The 21,035-nt window shown below is 38.9% G+C and overlaps 1 protein-coding gene across 1 annotated transcript; it reads left to right on the top strand.

The window, feature by feature from the left end:
• Nucleotides 1-468: 468 nt before the first annotated feature.
• Nucleotides 469-16,382, top strand: LOC135472635 (apoptosis-inducing factor 1, mitochondrial-like). Its single transcript, XM_064752238.1, has 17 exons — nt 469-583; nt 1,901-2,100; nt 2,971-3,088; nt 4,133-4,227; nt 4,588-4,718; nt 5,193-5,283; nt 5,922-6,006; nt 7,502-7,578; nt 7,847-7,955; nt 8,660-8,704; nt 9,035-9,097; nt 9,687-9,775; nt 11,065-11,205; nt 12,272-12,414; nt 13,531-13,684; nt 14,141-14,299; nt 15,630-16,382. The coding sequence occupies exons 1-17, from the start codon at nt 487-489 to the stop codon at nt 15,705-15,707; spliced, it is 1,875 nt and encodes a 624-aa protein (XP_064608308.1). The 5' UTR covers nt 469-486; the 3' UTR covers nt 15,708-16,382.
• Nucleotides 16,383-21,035: the final 4,653 nt, after the last annotated feature.

Here is a 21,035-nt window from a genome sequence, read left to right as displayed (position 1 = left end):
TCATCTTTCCAAACTAATCCTATCCAAATCCACAATGGGGTAAAACCTTTCCAAGTCACCTACAAGCTCTAATTGCTGCCATCCAAAAAATATTCAGAAAAGGTACAGTGTTTAATTATATCCCCCACCTGAAACTGTTTGCCCCTACTCTGACATCTCATAATTACATTCGTGCAGCATCCACAAATTCTTTAAATTTGCTTTCGTCACTATTTCATATGGTAATTATATAAATATTGTTTATTATTCTACCCAAAATCATAACTGCACTTTTCATATTTCGTTCAGCCAGAGAAAATCTTCTTTGCGCACTGTACTTTACTCTAATGTTGAAGTGTTCATGTACTGTAACAGCAGTACCCGCAGGCTATGGCAGATACGATGAAAGGATGTTTAGAGTTATCCACCTTGGTTGACGTCTTCATAAAAAGGAGGGTTGAAAGTACACGTGACCTTTTCAGTACTTGGTACTTGTAGGTCGTCAGCATGTCGTTTCTACCGCGGTGTTCTGCTGCTTTTGAGCGGACAATGCCGCTGTATAGGTGTTACTCCTCCTTGACAGCTACACCGACAATACGTCCAAGTACGTGTTTCACTGTAATGTCATAATCTTTGTAATTGGGTGGTGCTTGCATTGTTGGAGAGACTTGCAAATCCCGGTACCATTTCGGGACACCGGCCGTGTCGTTACCAACCTCTCGCGAGTGTCTGTACTTCGGTATTTTTCCGTAGATATTTGCGTTACCGAAGCAATCATGAATGCAGGCGGATTAAAGTGGTCAATTTAAGAATGTCCGGATCAGTTTTCAAACTGAAATCGGCACTGTATTCTTGTTTGTAAGCCCTCCCTTCCTCTAGCCTAGACGATCTAGAGTGAAAGTATAAACAGTAAACTGATAGAGCGGAACGAAAGTGAAAGATGATGTGTTCAAAGAAAATATGTGTCTGACTTCATTTGAATATGAGTCATTCTTTTTTATAGTCCTGGAACAACCGTTTAAATAAATAAATTAGTCGCACAAAGTCATTGATTTTTGATTAAAAAAAAAACAATGCATAAATGGTTAGGCCCTAATCAGTGGTGTGAGAATGTCTTTTGACCAGTTCAGGAAGATAATAAGCAGTGGATGCGGCCTTTAAATCTGCAGTCTTGCTACTCTCAATTCCCACTGAGCATAAACACGAGAAAGGGAATTAAAGGCCTAATTAGTACTAGTCAAGGTGCTGTCAGTAAAGTGATTTTTGTGGGGTTTAATGGTTGGTGCGTTCAGCATGGTACATGTGCAGCAAGGACAAGCTGGTGCAATATGGGCAAAGTGTGGTGGAAATGGACATTTAACAATGAACAAGAATGCATGAAACTAAACACTTCATATAGTAACTAAAGTTATGTTAGTACTGTACATTTAAACAAAGAGCCTCAACAGTTGAAGAGGGTGTTCATGTTGGCTGTTTGCAACTGTCAGGCCCTTGATCAATGAGGTAATATGTTTAAATCCAGCTGACTCTGGCATAGGAGGTTTATGTTTCCTCCACCCATAAACCCCATTGTAATCATAAGTAAGAAATTCTGGAGTGTACAGCATTAAACACCAACAACCGCCCCCCCCCCCCCCCACTCCCAACAAAAAACACACTATTTTGATCTTTTATGATTATTTGAATCACTTTTGCCAACTACGTGTTTTATGATGTGCAGTAAGGGTCTGTATTATAGTAGAGAGAACACTAATTGGCTGACTCACTAAGAGACTAGCTTATTTAAGGCCAGGGATGATATGCTGATCTTATGGAGTAGAAATTGATAAAAATTGGGTATCAAAGAATAGCCAATCAGCAGGTATTCTCTTTCTTGAATTACTTCACCATAACTTTAAAATCTGTTTTTTATTGCAATAAGGTATTTATCATGTCCGTTGCATGGGAAATCTGCCTGAAAACTGGAAGTCTGCCAAAGAAATCGCCAAAGAAACAAAGTCAACGATGGACGATCATCCCCGCCCAGAAGGCTCCTGGCAACAGAACTATACCGACAGAAACAAGAAATGGAATATGATGGTTGCTGTTAATGGTGCCATCTTAGCAGGCACCCTGTATGCTGTAAGTACTAAGCCAGTGACTGATTCAGTGTGATGGCATTAATGACATTCAAGACCGTGTAATAAAGAGCAGACACGGAGAATACCTTAAAGATCGAGACATTTTGCCGACAGCGAAAAAAAACTGTGCTGGTATTTAAACTTCATCTTCATAAAAGTTGAAACTTCCAGATGTATACTGACATGTATCTTTACTAATAATCTTGATACTGAGAGAACAATCGAATGTTAAATTTTCTTCGGGGTTTCCTGTCGAACATTAACTCTTGAGGATTATTTGTCCATAAATGTGGTGTACCTATATATCTATATCTGTATATCATGTGAAGAAGTTTGTCAGTAACTTGCCAAAGGTTGATGGTTTCCATTTGGTAATTCCTGTTCTTCCATCCATAAAACTGACTACTATTTTAAAAGTGAAAACACAATGATTCAGGAGCCTCTCACCAGTGCAGTTGCTGTGAGTTCAAGTACAGCTCATGCTGGCTTCCTCTCCGGTAGCACATGGGAAGGTCTGCAAACAACCTGCTGATAGTTGTGGGTTTGCCCTGGGACATGCCCAGTATTCCTGCCACCTTAATGCTGGCCGCCATTGTATTATTAAATGCATAATTGACAAACAACCTTTGGAACTGAAAGGTGTTAATTATTAATTGAAATAAAAACAGGTTTATCAGCTGACTGACAGCAGTAAAAGATTTACGTCCTGTAAATGGCAGACTTAGTTTCAGTCCTCAGTCGTGACAATACTTTTTTAGTCATTTGCCAACATATTTGTCAAATAATTAGCTTAGAATTTCAGCATAAAACACTTAATAATAACAGATTTGCCAGGATATTTAGTTTTGAAACGTTTGATTTATTTGGTCAGATGTACAAGGCTGGCTGCTGGTATCTGCATGAGAGACCAGCTAAACCTCCTGTGGAGAAAAAAAGCTCAGAATCTAAATCTATATTTGGTTTCCAAAAGCCCAAGGTAGTTCTTCAAGGTACGTAACTTAAGTACGGTTTCAGACTAATAAGTAAAAACTCTGAATATATATATACATATAAGTTTAATTCTATGTATACATCTGTATCCTTTGTCTCTTAAATCACAGAGCTGCAATCAGCTGAACATGATTGATCAGTGTTTAATGACATGTCAACAGCTTGTCGTCCACATCAGGAGTTCAAGATAAAGATTAAACACTTTCAGTGACAATGCCTCAGGGATTGAACCCTTGAAAGTAACCTTGTTCTACATATCCACTAGGATTGCACTTCACTCAGTGTGCTTCCATCATAGCGGAGGTCAAGTGACAAAACCTTTTTCAGTTTGTGTGTTGTATCCATTAAACTTAACAGTGCTTCACTATACATGACATTGGTTATAAAGACCACAAATGATGAGTTTGGTCATAGGTGAGAATAACTTGTGTATCTTTTGCATTCGGTACACTTGAATTCTACCAAAAGACTACGAGGGCCCCCTGGTCATGAAATACCAAAGACAAGAGCAGACAACATATTTCAAAGGACTGACCTGATACCATCAAAGTAACTTGTATCTGTGGTAAATTAAAGAAAATACACACGAAATCTGGTTACATTATGTGATATCCAGACTGACTTTTTGGCGTGTGTGCACAGCACAGTGACTCCGAGGCCTCTCACCATTGCAATAACTGTGAGTTTTATTCTATCTCATGCTGTGTTCCTTTCCGATTGTATGTGGGAATGTCTGCCAGCAACCTGCAGATGGTCGTGGGTTTTACCAGGACTCTGCTCGGTTTCCACCTACCATAATGCTGGCAGCCGCCTAACAATTGAAAAATTGTGAGTGGGGTGTAAAATCCCAATCGTATTAACAACTGGTGAATATTGACCATTTCCATCCTTAATTGTGACTGTGGTGTTCTCTGTACTGAAGACTGTAACTCACAGCAAATTTGTATTGCCAGCCATTCACTTGTTCTTATTTAAGCAATAAGATCTTGGCTTGGTGAATAATTAGTGGAGTAGTAATCTTCATGCTGCTTGTAATTTGACAGAGTTACCCAAGCATGTGCCATACCTTCTGATTGGTGGAGGCACTGCATCCTTTGCAGCATTCCGGGCCATTAAAGCCAGAGACCCAAAAGCAAAGGTTTGTCCTTGAGTGTGTTTTCTTTACTTGTTTATGTTCTGTTTTTCAAGCTCTGCTCGGGCTCCTTCCTGCAGCTTTAAGTGAGAAGGTTGTCAGGTACATGGCAAAGGCCAGTGGTTCACTATAAACACATTAAAAATGGCACTACACATTGACACCATGTAATCAAATAAAAACATTAATATACATTTATTCTGTTTTTAAGTGATGCGTATTAATACATTTTCATTCCAAAGTATGAATTTCCAGATTAGAGTATCTGTTATTTTAGTTATTATCCTCTCCAAGGTGATCAAACATCAACTACTGATCAGCTTTATTCATTGTTGTAATTTAACTTCTTTTACTCTTTGTCTTTAGATTTTAGTTGTTGGTGAAGAGGACAATTTGCCCTATATGAGACCTCCATTGTCAAAGGAATTCTGGTTTAGTGATGACAGAGAGGCAATAAAGAATCTAAAATTCAAGCAGTGGAATGGGAAAGAGAGAAGGTACTATAACTTCACCCTAGTAGTCAGAAATGGGAGATCAGGGTGATATTTGGTGTAAAGGACTTTAAGGCTGTCACTGGCAGAGACAGTAAATAGGTTCTTGGGAAAGAGGCGAGGTGTCCTTGACTGATGATACTATGAGATTTGTACCAGATACTGCATTCTTGGATGGGGTGGGGATTTTGGTCAGGAGGTTTTTTTCTGGTACCTGATGATTAGCAGCCAGTGGTTTCCCTTAGTTTCTACCTGCTATACCTGACCTCCACCATAACCTGCCTTTATTAAAAAAAAATTATGGCTAATACTATCTGTAATAGTTGTTAGAATGTTTTCAGTTGAATTTTGGTTCATAAAATGGTATTCAATGAATGAAACAAATGTCAGTAATATGAGTATGGCAATTAAATAAGAAATGAAAGAACAATGAATAATATTCATTTCACAGCCCCCATTCTTATTTTTTTGTCTTTTCAGTCTGTATTTTGAACCTGAAGGTTTCTACATTAAACCTGACCAGTTAGACTCCCAGGAGAATGGTGGGGTGGCTGTGGCCCGGGGCAGGAAGGTAAAACACAAGTACACAGATTCACTTTCCCCTGATTAAAGTACATGTAAATCTGGATCTGAGTGAATTGCACTATATATTTAAAGAAGGAGGGTTAAACTCATATACATGTACATGTATATTAAACTTTTTAGCAAAGTAAGTGCAGTTGCTGTGAGTTCAAGTCCAGCTCATGCTGGCTTTATGATGTTGGTTCCACATGATGTCTGCTTTCGACCTGCAGATTGCTGGGGATTTCCCCTAACTCTGTCTGATTTCTTCCCACCATTCTAGAATTGAAATATTATGAGTGTGGCGTAAAATACCAATAAAAAGAAATGTCTAAAATAAGCCTCAGCGTACTTGTTTGATGTCAGGTGCAATGAAATAATGTTTACATGCACTGTTATGTTTGTATCATGTCACAATATCGTAACCCACAGAGTTGCATCAGTCTTCATTTATTGAAAGGGTCTGTAATGAAATGCAATATTTTCAGTCAAAAGGGGCTAAACAGCCTGTTAGGCCACATTGTAGCAGTGGTTGGTCAAATGCATTTGTAAGGCCATTTGTGTGGCTAACTCACCTGCATGTTATTTTACTAGAGAAGTGTTCATACAGATTCTACTTCACCATTATTGCTTTCTTTCTTTAACCAGGTTGTCAAGTTAGATATTGGGAACAAAGAGGCCCTTCTGGAAGACGGGGCTCGTGTCACCTATGAAAAGTGCCTTATTGCAACAGGTAAGTTAGACCTAAAAGAGATGCCTTATTGTTACACGTAGGTCATAGCTGGGACAAGTGTCTTATTGTTACAGGTAAGTCATGACTGTGACAGGTGTTATTGCTAAAGTAAAGTCTGGGATATGACGAATGCTTCATTGCTAAAGCTAAGTGTCGAATGTAACAAGTGCCTTATTGCTGAAGGTAAGTCTCAGATATGACAGGTGCCTTTATATTGCTATTGTAAGTCATGAGCAGGGCTTTACATTTGAGAGGAATTCTGGTACCTTATTGTCCTCATCAGTCCTGGGAAGTCACGAATATGATTTTGAAAATAACTAAATGTCCTGCCAAATGCTTTGGGCGATTGGCGTGGGTTTCATATCATTAATAAAGACATGAACATGGAATGGTCAAAACCTGTTGATTTTTATATACATTAAAACTTCCACTTGGAGGAATTATTGTATGGCACTAGATTTTGACTAGATATTTGTGTATTCCCACAAAGTGAATCTTGGTGCATGTATGGTAATCCGTTTAGACTGTGGTAAACCATTACAAAAAGATATGCCTGGTTAAATCATACCTAGGACAATGCCCTATTGCTAATGTAAGTCACTGCACAAAGAATGATTCACAACTGTCCAACTGTAGAGTTCCAGATGCAATGGATGCTCTCAACTATTTTTCTTCCATGAACCTACGTGGGAAGGTCTGTCAGCAACGTGTGGATGGTCATGGGTTTCCCCTTGGGCTCTGCCTGGTTTCCTCCCACCATAATGCTACCATCGTACAAGTGAAATAATCTTGGGTACGGCGTAAAACACCAATCAAATAAATAAATAAAAATACTTCAATGATGGAATTAAAGCGCTACTCCATTAATGCTAGATTAAATGATAAGGATTGAGATAATCGGAATTGCTTTCTTAAATTGGAAAAAAAAAATGTTGTTTTTAGGTCACTGTTGTTAGTATGGGAAAATAATATGGCAACAAAAGTTTTCTGTCTTTTCCAGTTTTGCTTGGTGTGACCCCATGCAAGAACACTTGACGTCACTCATCGCTGACGTATAGCTACATGTAAAAATAATGTACTTTCAAATGCGCATGACGTCATTCCAGCATATGTGCCTTACTCGACGTCACATCTGCCCGATACATCGTCACATAAGGAATACTATCACGTCACATCAGGAAAATTTTCAGAAACTGCCGAGGATTTTGTTTTTGAGGACTCTTTACTTAAAGGGGTTAAATAGTGTTACATGGTGTTTCAACATAAATCTTTTTGTATCCTGGGTATCATTTTAATATTTTAATATTTTTAATATTTCCACCTTAAAGGCTGAATAGCACTTTAAATTATTTACTTTTACCTTGACAATGACTATTCTTCACACAAGAATATCGAAAACATCAATACACAGGTGCTACTTATTGTAGGTGAACATGTTTCAAAATTTGTTGACAGCTCTAGAATGATTACAGATATTCTCTTGTATTTTTTCCAGGTGGTTCACCCAAATCTCTACCAGTATTGGACAAAGCAGGGGAAGATGTTCAACAAAGAACAACATTGTTCCGCAAGGTGTGCATTTTCATCATTATCTCATTTGTTGTAATTTTCTCTACCAACCATCGTTACATAAATTAAATCATCTAAACTATTGTTAGTGGCCAGTTTTTAGAAGTCATTTCAAGTAACAGGACTTAAGCAAGTTACTGAAGCTATAATGAACCATGTACTATTTGATTCAACAAATCATTTCATTTGTTCCATCTCTTTCTTCTTTTGCCTTTGTTTCTAATGAATACTGTAAACACTAAATTTATCACTACTGGTGTCTGTCCTGTAGGTTGAGGATTTCCGGCGACTGGATGAGGTCACACAGAATGCCAAATCAGTCGCCATTATAGGGGGAGGCTTTCTCGGAAGTGAACTGGCATGTGCTTTGGGTAAAAAAGGTAAGGTTATCATGTGAAAGGGTGGGTTCTGTTCATGAGTCTAAAGCCCATGGAATTAATTCGCTCAAGGATACAAGTTTTTTTTTGTTTTTTAAAAGCCTAAGCCACATTGCTGGAGAGATTACCTGTATGAATCCAGTTTCAAACAGTTTTGCTTTAGTTATATATCAGGAAATTTGTCAGATACCCAATCCTCTAGAGTGATTCCTCCCATTAGGTTGTGTTTGCGTGGACCTGCAATTGAATTTGCGTTACTTCCTGCGATTTCTTGACACGTTCTGTACACTTTCTGTGTCTTCACAGCCCATGAGTTGACAGTTACCATTCTACTACACTGTCAATCCATCCAGCATTAAATCCTAACCCAATGCATTAACAATGCATTAAAGAAAGCCCAAAAGATTGCAATCTTAGAGGCAAGTAAATGTCATAAAATAGTACTTTTCGAACTGAAACTTACATTTCTCAGTGGGATATCATCTTATATTCTGAAGAAACCTGTAAACACATTACACATTCACATTTCCAATTTTCTCTTATTTTCCCTATCTGTCCTGTGTTAATTAGGTCAGAATAGCTAAACCTATGGTGTAGAGTTTACTCCTTTGTTTTATTACTGTTCTTAATGGATGAAACGTGTGAGTGAGAAAAGGTCGCAAGTTTATAAAAAATATCCCCATGTTACATTTTTTCTTTTCGTTTAGGACGAGACAAAGGTATGAAGGTGTACCAAATCTTCCCAGAGAAAGGTAAGGCCATAACCACAAGCTTCACCTCAACATACATGGAGTCAGGAGACACAAAGTCATATTGTGCAGTGGAATGCTCAGTGTCTTACAATGGTACAAGTTATATTGAACATGATGTAGTATGATGCTTTAGGTATTTGTACGAAATTACAAACAGCCTGTCATTTGGTACATTTGTCTGTATTGATAACACTGCGGTATTATGTCACAAATACTCCAAAGCTTTTGAAACATACATCATCATATCCATTAAATATACATTTATCACCCTAGTGCAATTGTGCTCTGATTGGCATGACTAAGTTGAGCTTCCTTCCCTCTCCTTCCCAGGTAACATGGGGCGTGTGTTACCTGATTACCTGTGTAAGTGGACAACCAACAAAGTCAGAGCAGGTGAGTTTTAATCAGAGAGGGATACTTTCAATCAAAGAGGCAGACCACACCAATGTTAAACATGCCTTAAACTTTATAGCCCATTATGCGATTCTATGTTAAGGGGGTCTCTGTTGCCTGATGGCTAGCATGCGTGCACAGTACTCACGAACCTCTCACCAATGCGGTGTCTGTGAGTTCAAGTCCATCTCTTGCTGGCTTCCTTTCAGGTCGTATGTGGGAATGTTTGCGAGCAGCTTGCAGATAGTCATGGGTTTCCACTGGGCTCTGCACGGTTTCCTCCCTCCAAAGTGCAGGCCACCAATGAATTCCTGTATTTCACCTAAATTTTATCATTTTCCAAATGACACATTTTGCTTCATTCTGATTCATGCATTCACCTGAAAGAATCTTTTATGATGTTTGATTAATTTTTTTATCGGAAAAGCGGTGGCAGGTCTTCATGTGCTTCTGAAAGTGCATTTTCACATACGAAACTTACATGAAATACAGTAAATAAATAAATGGCTATCATGCCTGCTTACCCTTGATATATGTATCCTCTATGTAAGCCACCACGAAGCTTACCTGTACTGTTGTTGTTGTGCAGAGGGTGTAGAAGTGCTGCCGAGCAAGGTGGTTCAGGGAATCAACTACAGTAACCGTAAGGTGCAGATCAGTCTGGATGATGGAGAGACGGTGAGAAAGGGGGAGGGGACAAGCCTGATTCTGAGAATCTAGGATAAGTTGATTGTGACTACCAAAAGAATCTATCATTAGCCTGTTTTGTCCTGGAAGAACAAGATTTATAGCATAGACAACAAAAAATGTAACCTGAGTTACGATTGTAACTCTGTTATGGATATGTTGCATTATAGAGAAGAAATGAAAGGACTGAAGGATAGCGCATCACTCACGCTTTTGCCTGTGGCTTTAAAGGTGAAGAAAACACTAAAATGAAGTGTGTATCAGGTGAAAGACCATTAAACACTGTCCGTGAAAATAGTTCGATTTATTTTTTTGCAATTTTTCCAACTGAGTAGAATGGTTTTAAAACTTCAGAATCTAAGGTTGTCCTTAGTGACCCTGAGGGTATCAGTGATGTCACATCGATATTTTTTCCTTGAAATAGTTCATTTCAAAGTCTATTTGGTGAGTGCATTCATAGATCTACATGTATATGCAATTAAAATGAAACCAAGTGATGTATGTGTGCCAAGTAGCAAAAACCTGATAAGGTCACTGGTACCAATATGGTGAGATATAAAGGTATCCATAGAATCCAAAGTTCAAAATGCATACTTCTGGATTGAAAAAATTCTAAAAAAATAAATCCAACCATTTTTGTGGACATTTTTTAATCAGCTTTCATCTGACATATACTTCATGTTAGTGTTTTCTTTGCCTTTATGTCAAAAGATTTCTCAGGCACCTGACAAAAGCTGTGTGTTTACTCTGAGGACTTTGGTTTGTTCCACCTGAGTGAAAAATTCTTATGCAGGGCATTTAACACCTATCATACAAATAAATAAGAAAATAAATTAACGATCGCAATTGGACGCGATTGATTAATCACTGAGGAGGGCTTTTGACACCTGTAAAACAAATAAATAAGAAAATAAATTAACGATCACATTTGGACGTGATGGATTAAGTACTGAGCTACTAAACAAATTTATGTCGACAAGGAAAAACCCTCCCACTTAACAATCTCAACAGCTGAAGAGAACGAAGTAAATTATAAGGTAGGAAGCAAGGTCAACATTTACACAGCCAGAGGTTTAATTCCCAAAAGTGCTTTTCATAACTCAATAAGTATTCTGAATTTGAGAGCTGTGCTCTGAGTAAATTAGATGTTTCAGTATGTTAAAATTTTCCAAGTTATATTTGTTTATCTTATTCAAGGTCAAATATACAAGGTTCAGTGGATGCCAAAAATGTCTAAATATGATATTTTGTGTAAATCCATTTCCTTTCTTTCTCCCCAGTTGTCTGTTGACCATGTGGTTGTTGCAGTAGGGCTGCATCCATCCACAGAATTGGCTGCCACATCAGGGTTAGAGGTGGACCCTTTTAATGGTGGTTTCCTGGTGAATGCCGAGTTAGAGGCTCGCTCTAATGTTTGGGTGGTAGGTACATGTAGCTGTAGACTTAATATATCAAGGATGGCGTAAACCACCAATCAGATAAATAAATGGATTGATAAATTGGCCAAGTTGACGTGTTAGTGCAGTACACTGACATTGGAATCCTCTTACCAATGTGGGTGCCGTGAGTTCAAATCCGGCGCATGCTGGTCAATATATTCCAACAATAGTGCGCATAGTTATGGGTTTCCTTTGTTGCCTCCAACCATATAGTCCTGTGTGTCCCGTGTTAAAAAGCCAATCAAAATAATAATAAAATCAAATAAATAAATCAGATCTCATATGGTAGTATTTGGGGATGGTTTTTTAGTGTTACAGACATCACTACTGTGTAGTAATTTTGCTTGGCAGGTATAAGTACTGCATGCTCTTTAACTTCTGCTGTGCCAGGCTGTGGATACACATACACACAAAATATCAAAGTAAAGCCCATGCTGATTCATTTCATTACTGAAACGTTGCTCTTGCAGCAGCTGTTTGATTTTTTTTTTTTTTTTTTTTTTTTTGATTGGTGTTTTACGCCGTACTCAAGAATATTTCACTTATACGACGGCAGCCAGCATTATGGTGGGCGGAAACCGGGCAGAGCCCGGGGGAAACCCACGACCATCTGCAGGTTGCTGAAAGACCTTCCCACATACGGCCGAAGAGGAAGCCAGCATGAGCTGGACATGAACTCACATCGATCGCATTGGTGAGAGACTCCTGGGTCATTACGCTGCGCTAGCGCGCTAACCAACTGAGCCACGGAGGCCCCGCAGCTGTTTGGCATATGACACTTGAAGTTGTGTGTTTTAATGTAGCTTTAGGTTTGGAAAATTGTAAGGTACCGTGCAATTGACATAGGTTTTTTTTTGTTGAGGCTCTATTCTTGCACTTTCATTCATAAACCTGACTAGCATTGTATATAAATCCCCCCCCCCCCCCAAAATTTGTAAATACAGTGTTAAAACCCAATCAGATAATAAACTTGGAACAAAAACAAAATGCAAGCCACAGTCATTAATACATGACCGTACTGTATTGAACAAATATGTTTTGCTGTCAGGCCGGAGATGCCGCTTGTTTCTATGATGTAAAGTTGGGCAGAAGGCGGGTTGAGCATCACGATCATGCTGTGGTCAGTGGGAGACTGGCTGGCGAGAATATGACCGGTGCAGGCAAACCTTACTGGCATCAGTCCATGTTCTGGTAAGTTCAACACTGATAATGTAAAGTCATACAGCTTGGATCTGCTGTGTCGGGCTCCTGCAGATTCAGTAGGGTATATTTTGTTTGTTTTCGCTCGGTACTAAATGTCACCTTTCTACACAGAGATGCTGAAACAATGTTGAAGGCGGCGTTCAAACGTTCAGCCTGTTTGCCAGTCAGCCAATATTCTGGCTGTTTACCATTCAGTATGTTTGCCATTCAGCCAACATTCTGGCTGTTTACCATTCTGTATGTTTGCCATTCAACCAACATTCTGGCTGTTTACCATTTAGTATGTTTGCCATTCAACCAACATTCTGGCTGTTTACCATTCTGTGTGTTTGCCATTCAGCCAACATTCTGGCTGTTTACCATTCTGTATGTTTGCCATTCAGCCAATATTCTGGCTGTTTACCATTCTGTATGTTTGCCATTCAGCCAACATTCTGGCTGTTTACCATTCAGTATGTTTGCCATTCAGCCAACATTCTGGCTGTTTACCATTCAGTATGTTTGCCACTCAGCCAACATTCTGGCTGTTTACCATTCTGTATGTTTGTCATTCAGCCAACATTCTGGCTGTTTACCATTCTGTATGTTTGCCATTCAGCCAACATTCTGGCTGTTTACTATTCATCCAACATTCTGGCTGTTTAGCATTCATCCAACATTCTGGCTGTTTACCATTCTGTATGTTTGCCACTCAGCCGACATTCTGGCCGTTTACCAATCTGTATGTTTGCCATTCAGCCGACATTCTGGCTGTTTACCATTCTGTATGTTTGCCATTCAGCCAGCATTCTGGCTGTTTACCATTCAGCCAACATTCTGGCTGTTTACCATTCTGTATGTTTGAAATCAACAGACATTCAGCCTGTTGGCTTTGCAGCCAAGAATCAACATAGTAGAGGAATGAGGAATTAAAATGACTGATTTTGATCATAATACATCAGGATCTGTTGCATCAAGAGAAATATGCAGTTGTAAATGCACAACTAAGTAACCATTTTGGTATGTTTAATTTATACTTTGGCAGTTTTTTGATAGGAATATCATATATACATTGCCATGTTCTGCTTGTTAATAGATGTAAGTGTACACAATTTCTTTTCACAGGTCTGATCTTGGTCCAGATGTAGGGTATGAGGCTATAGGTATAGTGGACTCTAGTTTACCCACAGTTGGGGTCTTTGCTAAGGCCACAGAGAAGGACACGCCCAAGGCTGTGGTGGAGGAGACCGGGGAGGGGATACGCTCAGAGACAGAACAGGTCAGTCCTTAAGTACATCCTAACTCTGTCACCTGAGTCATTAAGATTATGAATTATATGTACAGGATAAAAGATTTTTTTTTTCCTTCTGTTACCAATCTCTACTGGCCAAGTTATAAAGCCAGGTTTAAAAAGTTATCCAGTCCTCGAATATAAAAGATTTGTGGGAAAGATCTTTGTCTAAAGCTGTTGGACACTATAAAGTAACAGGTAAAACAATTGAATTGTTTGTAAAACTTGAATCTCAGTACTGAATGTATGTTTAGAGTAATTACAGGTATTAATTTTGTGCAGAAAATAGCCATGATATTTATTGACAAAAAACTTTAAATTTTGATGAGCATTGCATTGCATACATCTTGTGCTGGTGCTTTAACAGTTTGGAAAATTCTGTTGATATAGTTGCGGATTTCAAAGTTGTACCAGTCTGCTCTGATTGCTTTCTCTCTGTCACAGGCTGCCTCCCCGTCTATGAAGCCTGGTAAAGTTGGCATTCCACATGTTCCCTCTGGCACAGACGAGTTTGGTAAAGGTGTCGTCTTCTACTTGAGGGATAAAGTGATTGTAGGCATTCTGCTGTGGAATATATTCAACAAAATGCCCATAGCTAGGAAGGTAAGTCTGTGAACTCTACATCATTGAAGTCAAAACCTGTTAGCTGCTCCATATTACATTAACTTGTTGCAGACTAAATCTAATAGCAACACCATACATTGACTTGTTGCAGACTACATCTAACAACAACACCATACACTGACTTGTTGCAGACTACATCTAATGGCAACACCATACATTGACTTGTTGCAGACTACATCTAATGGCAACACCATACATTGACTTGTTGCAGACTACATCTAATGGCAACACCATACATTGACTTGTTGCAGACTACATCTAATGGCAACACCATACATTGACTTGTTGCAGACTACATCTAATGACAACACCATACATTGACTTGTTGCAGACTACATCTAATGGCAACACCATACATTGACTTGTTGCAGACTACATCTAATGGCAACACCATACATTGACTTGTTGCAGACTACATCTAATGACAACACCATACATTGACTTGTTGCAGACTACATCTAATGGCAACACCGTACATTGACTTGTTGCAGACTACATCTAATGGCAACACCATACATTGACTTGTTGCAGACTAAATCTAATAGCAGCACCATACATTGACTTGTTGCAGACTAAATTTAATAGCAGCCCCATGCGCTGACTTGATGCAGACTAAATCTTATAGCATCACCATACTTGGACTTGTTGCAGACTAAATCTAATAGCAGCACCATACATGGACCTGTTGCAGACTAAATCTAATAGAAGCCCCATACATTGACTTGTTGCAGACTATTTCAAATAGCAGCACCATACTTGGACTTGTTGCAGACTAAATCTAATAGCATCACCATACTTGGACTTGTTGCAGACTAAATCTAATAGCAGCACCATACATGGACCTGTTGCAGACTAAATCTAATAGAAGCCCCATACATTGACTTGTTGCAGACTATTTCAAATAGCAGCACCATACTTGGACTTGTTGCAGACTAAATCTAATAGCATCACCATACTTGGACTTGTTGCAGACTAAATCTAATAGCATCACCATACTTGGACTTATTGCAGACTATATAAAATAGCAGCACCATACTTGGACTTGTTGCAGACTATATAAAATAGCAGCACCATACATTGACTTGTTGCAGACTATTTCAAATAGCAGCACCATACTTGGACTTGTTGCAGACTAAATCTAATAGTGGCACCATACATTGACTTGTTTGAAAATAGAGACGTAATAGCAGCTCCATACATGATCTTAGAGCAGACTAGATCTAGTAGTCACTCTATACATTGACTTGTTGCAAATTTGATTTGTCAGATGTGTAAATATTGATTACTTTTCATATTTTATTGTTCACAGGTCTTGAAAGATGGAGGAGAAAATGAAGATCTCAATGAAGTTGCCAAGTTATTTAATATACACGAACCATCTAAATAGAGTAAAATGTACAAAGTCATGCATCATTCTGTTTCAGCAGAAAAATTCTGAGAATTTCATACTGTATTTTGTAGTGATAATGTACAAGTTCTAAGTGTACATTTCAGTTGGCTAAGCTGCCATATCAATGAGAGAATGGATTGCAGGTCAGGTTAGTATTGACTGAAACTTAAGGGTGTTTGATTGCTATTTCATATGAAGCAAAATTACGTATAGTGAATCACCAACATAGAGGTGAATTCAGTATTGAATCACGCACAAGTGGGTGACCCCACTTAAGTGAGGGATAAAGAACATATCTGGGTTGATTGTAGAATGTGTCTGGATCTCAATAATCAAATTGTAAATAATTTAATTACTTAGCCACAGCCATTGAGCTATCGTAGGAATTATTTGATGGAAGAATGAGATGGAAGCACCACCTGGTCTTGAACTCCTCATTAGTCAGAAACAACCAACATATCACATATTGTACAGACAGGAGTCTTGGAGATTGTGGTAGAATTGATCATAGGCTAACTTCCAGATGATTCACTTACGTAAATGGAGGGCTAGTTACATGTACTAATTACCAAGTGCTACTTTTTATACCCAAGTGATTTGCCCGGTAACAAATTCCATGTATACATGTATGTTAAGATATGAGCGAATGTGTGTTATTAGATGTAAAAAAAAAAAAAAAATGACCCATAGTTGTGTTGTTCATTTTATTGTCAGCTGGTCCATAAAACAAAAAACAAAAATTGGTGTTGCCGGACACAGTCACCGAAAACAAGAGCTCACAAGCCCGCTGTTTGGCAGAGAACCTCTAACTGAAGTTTCATCTTTGGCCTCCAGCCCTAGAGGATGGCTTGTCCGCAGTATTATGGAGGAAAGTTCCTGCCTGGCTCAGCAGCCACAAAGTCAATGCTTACACGGCAAACTAAATTGGAAGTTTATCACAAACTACCCTAAATGACCCTAAATTTTGTCTATAACTAGCTTGCCCATTTTTGCAATTTTAAAAAGGTGTTTTGAAGTTTGCTTGGAACATGGGATGAAAAATGGAAAATTGTAAGTTTCAGCACCAAAAATATTATTTTGTGATGATTATTTGCCTGTAAAAATCCACTTTTTGGGGCGAATTTTAAGGTCATTCATTTGTTGAGCGTAAGATTCTGCACCAAACTGAGCAGAAGTAGCTCTCGAAGACCTACTGTGTGTCCTGGGTGGTTTTAGTGGAAGTCACAATCTGCTCCAGTTTATATGTAATCCTATCTAGAACTGATTTTGGGAAATTTCTCATTGATATACTTCTAACCCATAATTATTTCGTGTCGACTTGAGTGTATTTCAATTTCAAATAGGTTTACTTCTGAGAAAGCGCAGCATTCAACGAATTTGATGAGGTACGATGACCTACCCGGACTTTGTCAGTACCCTTAATACGCATGAATCATTGAATGGACTGTTTTGATGTTCATTAAATCTGTACACAACACAGCATTTTCCGTGGACAGTCTTGATCAGTGCAATGCAATATATTCAAGAGCATGGATTTGAGCAAACTTGACATCAATAACATAAAACAAAGTTTTTTTACTTGTAGTTCTCAGTGGTATCGGATTACACAAGCGCCAAGACGAAGGTATGAAAGTTTATTCTACCACCCAAAAATGAAAATATGGTGAAAACATTTGCTGCCATTCTCCATCACTCCCTCAGCAGAAGTCCTGGATTTTAAACCAAAAAAAACTGAAAAAATTGTTAAGTTTGATATTAAACCCCAAGAATACGTACGTTGCCTGACGCACGTATTACAACACCATACCGTTCAGCTCAGATTGGAACGTCGTGAAACAAAGGTTTCTATTTGCATGCCTTGGCATCTGGGCGTAAATTATCAAAATTGCGAAAACGAAAGCGATATCTATAAACTGTGCGAAACAGCTCTTTTATCACTGAAGGAAATTCCAATATTCCACCTTTATATAAATCGTAAAAGCAAATCTTCACGTGAAAAACTTGAACCCTTTTATTTGTGTGAATAAACAGCTTGCAGTAATATTTTTCCGGGAGGTAAATGTACCAGCCACTGTGTTGGGCGACGCACTCATAAGGTCATCTTCATTTAATAACGGCCAGCAACTGAAAGCTGGTTAGAATTGTAAATTAACACCAATCCCATTGACACAAAACAAGCAATTGTAGATCCAGTGTGTGAGTGGCTTCAGCTGATATGATTAAATCTCTGCAGGCAATTGGTGATTTGTTCCTGTTATCACTGCAGCCACTTGTTTGCATGTCCTTTCCAACATTATGAGTCTCCTTGTGGCAGGATAGTCTCAACAGATATTTAATGTGCCATCTCACTTAAAGGCTTTGTCAAAGACACCAGACCGGACACCTCATGCAATAGCAGAATACCCACCAGGACTTTGTCAGTACCCTTAATACGCACAAATCATTGAATGGACTGTTTTGATGTTCATTAAATCTGTACACAACACAGTATTTTACATGGACAGTCTTGATCAGCGCAATGCAGTATATTCAAGAGCACTGATTTGAGCAAACTTGACATCAATAACATAAAACAAAGTCTTTTTGCTTGTAGTTCTCATTTATATATTTTTTCTTTCTTGTGTATGTGACAAACTCAAAGTAAACAACTATAAATTATAAACACAAAAATATAAGTTGCATACATCTCTGCTGGCAATTCCCTGAAAACACCAGAAACGTCGAAAAAGCTGTCTTTCAGAATTTTTTGCAACGGTGCAATCAGAATTTAGTTTTAAAAATCTGCAACGTTTACAAGATGTTTGTCACCAACCCATTATAGCACAACTATGAAGCAATAAATTCCTTGTGGAAAATTTTACAAGCTCTAAATTGAGACATTTTTTTACGGCAGTCTCATGTCAAGTATGCTGGAGCTTACGTCTAGTTTTCTGCCTTAACAGACATGAAGTACAACATTGACAGCACACACAAATCTGATTAAACTGATCCCTAACACTCTAAGCCACAGCCTGCCATCAATCTGTCTTTGGGGGTCGCTCATGGAGATAGAAGCAACCTGTTTGGTACATCTGCAACACAAGGAAAAAAGTTTTGATAAATCCTTTGTATCTAACAAACTTTTGCATATGTGAAGCACAGATTTTCAAACAGCTGTGAGCTGAAAGTGTGTGCCATACTGGTTTAAAGGAGTGAGTGAGTGAGCGAGTGAAAGTTTTAATGTGGCTTTCAATAATATTTCAGTTTTATTGCAACAATAAAATGTCAAGTAGTCTTATCTACTACGGATAAGTCATTTACTAGTCAGTAAAAAGGACATCAGAAATCACATAACAAACACAGACGGTAGTTTAAAATCACAGCTTTCCTACCATACCAATGGCAGAGAGAAAATCAAAAATAGTATCACTTTCTACAGATTTGAAAAGTTCTGCAAGAGAGCAATATGTGCCTTACTATGACCCGTTGATCACAAGCAAAACAATAACAAAACAAGCAAATAAGTGAACGCAAGTCCGAATATGGAACATCAGTTTGGGTAGTAACGGAATGCAGAGCCGCCTTAGCGGCTTCATCAGCAGCAGTATTCCCTGGGATACCCACATGCCCGGGCACCCAACGAAAGACAATGTTAAAATCTTCATTAAGTTGATTAAACATCTCCCTGATAGACAGAATGTCTGGATGTACAGGCAAACCAGCCCGAATTTCCTGGAGGCAGGAAAGAGAGTCAGAGCAGATGAGAAATCTGGTACCTCCGAGCTCTGGGATGGACCGGAGTGCGCACAAAATTGCCTTGGCTTCCGCAGTAAATACAGAACAGGAATTTGGAAACCGAGTTGAAATGGTTCTGGGCCCAAGGACAGTGCCAGAAGCCATGCCATCATCATCATCCTTGGAACCGTCAGCGAATATACGATGATAAAATGGATACTTTGAACACATATTACTAAACTCCTGTTGGTATACTAGAGGGTTGGTGGAAGATTTCTTCAGGGAAGAGAGCGAGGTATCAACCTGAGGTTCAGGACTTAACCACGGTGGGTCTTCCTGGATGCGTATGGGGGCGATAGTATCCAGCTCAAGTACAGCTGCTTGCACATGCTCCTGGATGCGGACATCTAGTGGAGGAACAATGGATGGCCTCCGAGCATATAAGTCTTCAAACTCCGGATGGAAGACACAATCGAAGGCTGGGTTGGATGGATTGGCTCCAAACATAGCAATATACTGTAAGGATAGTTTAGTTCTTCGAAGCTCCAGGGGAGGCTCATTTGCCTCAACATACTGACTCTCCACAGGAGAGGTGCGGAAAGCGCCTAAGCACAACTGTAGAGCCTGGTGATGTACAGTATTGAGTTTCTTCAATTGGGAGGATAGCTGGTTTAAAGGAATACATAATCAATTATGATTGGCTGATGTGAGAGATAGGCAAGTTCAGGCTATGCCTTGCCTAAGGTGAATTTTAGGTATGGTACACTTATTCAAGCATGCCCCAGATTGCAACATTTAACCCAGGAAACCCTTTCTCCTCTCTCAGCCAGTCAGCATCGATCCTGTTTCCCATTAAGGCAAGTAACCTCCAACAAATATCATGTAACTGTTTACTGTCAAGAACAATTAACTATAAGGCACGGTGACATAAAAAATTCACCTATTGCTAATTTGGGTCAAATGAAACTAATGACATGCAAAAATATAGATTATTTGGTAAGGTTATCAAAACAAAACAAATTTTTCTTTAAAAACTCAACCAGGAAGTTACACTGGTATGCAATGTACATCATAAAATTAAGACAGACCATGTCAACTGATGGACAATTCAAAATAAAAAACTTTTTTATGCACTGCGCATAGCCTCCATTAAAAAAAAATAACTTACCACGAAAAGTGTAGCCGCCAAAAACACAGAGTTTGCAGCTATCATAAGGTTCCACTTGCTATTACGCTTGTCATAGTGTTCCTTCCAACTGCCTTCTGGAACAGGGTGGTTATCCATTGAGGTTTTGTGGTCAATACAATTTCTTTCTCTGTTCGGAAGTGTGCTGGAGCATGGTCAGCTAAACAGCGCACAGCTTGATACCCTGGTAACCAACGAGACACAGCAATGGTTATTATTCTTTGCATTATAAATTATGCAAGAACTGAACGTGACAATTGAAAGTTTGGAATTTTTTTTTTCACCTTCAGGCAGGGTGATGGGCCCTAAAAGTTTATTCTACCCAACATTCTGTTTACAGTCCATATGAGCGAAGCTGGGCGTTATGATAGAAACGTCCAGCTCAGCTTTGGGCTAATTCGATAGCAAGGAAAATTGGCCTGAAC

Source organism: Liolophura sinensis, chromosome 8 (genome assembly GCF_032854445.1).
Source record: "Liolophura sinensis isolate JHLJ2023 chromosome 8, CUHK_Ljap_v2, whole genome shotgun sequence".
Lineage (NCBI taxonomy): Eukaryota > Metazoa > Mollusca > Polyplacophora > Chitonida > Chitonidae > Liolophura > Liolophura sinensis.
The sequence above is the reverse complement of the archived record's forward strand: the minus strand, read 5'-3'. Positions and strand labels throughout refer to the sequence as shown.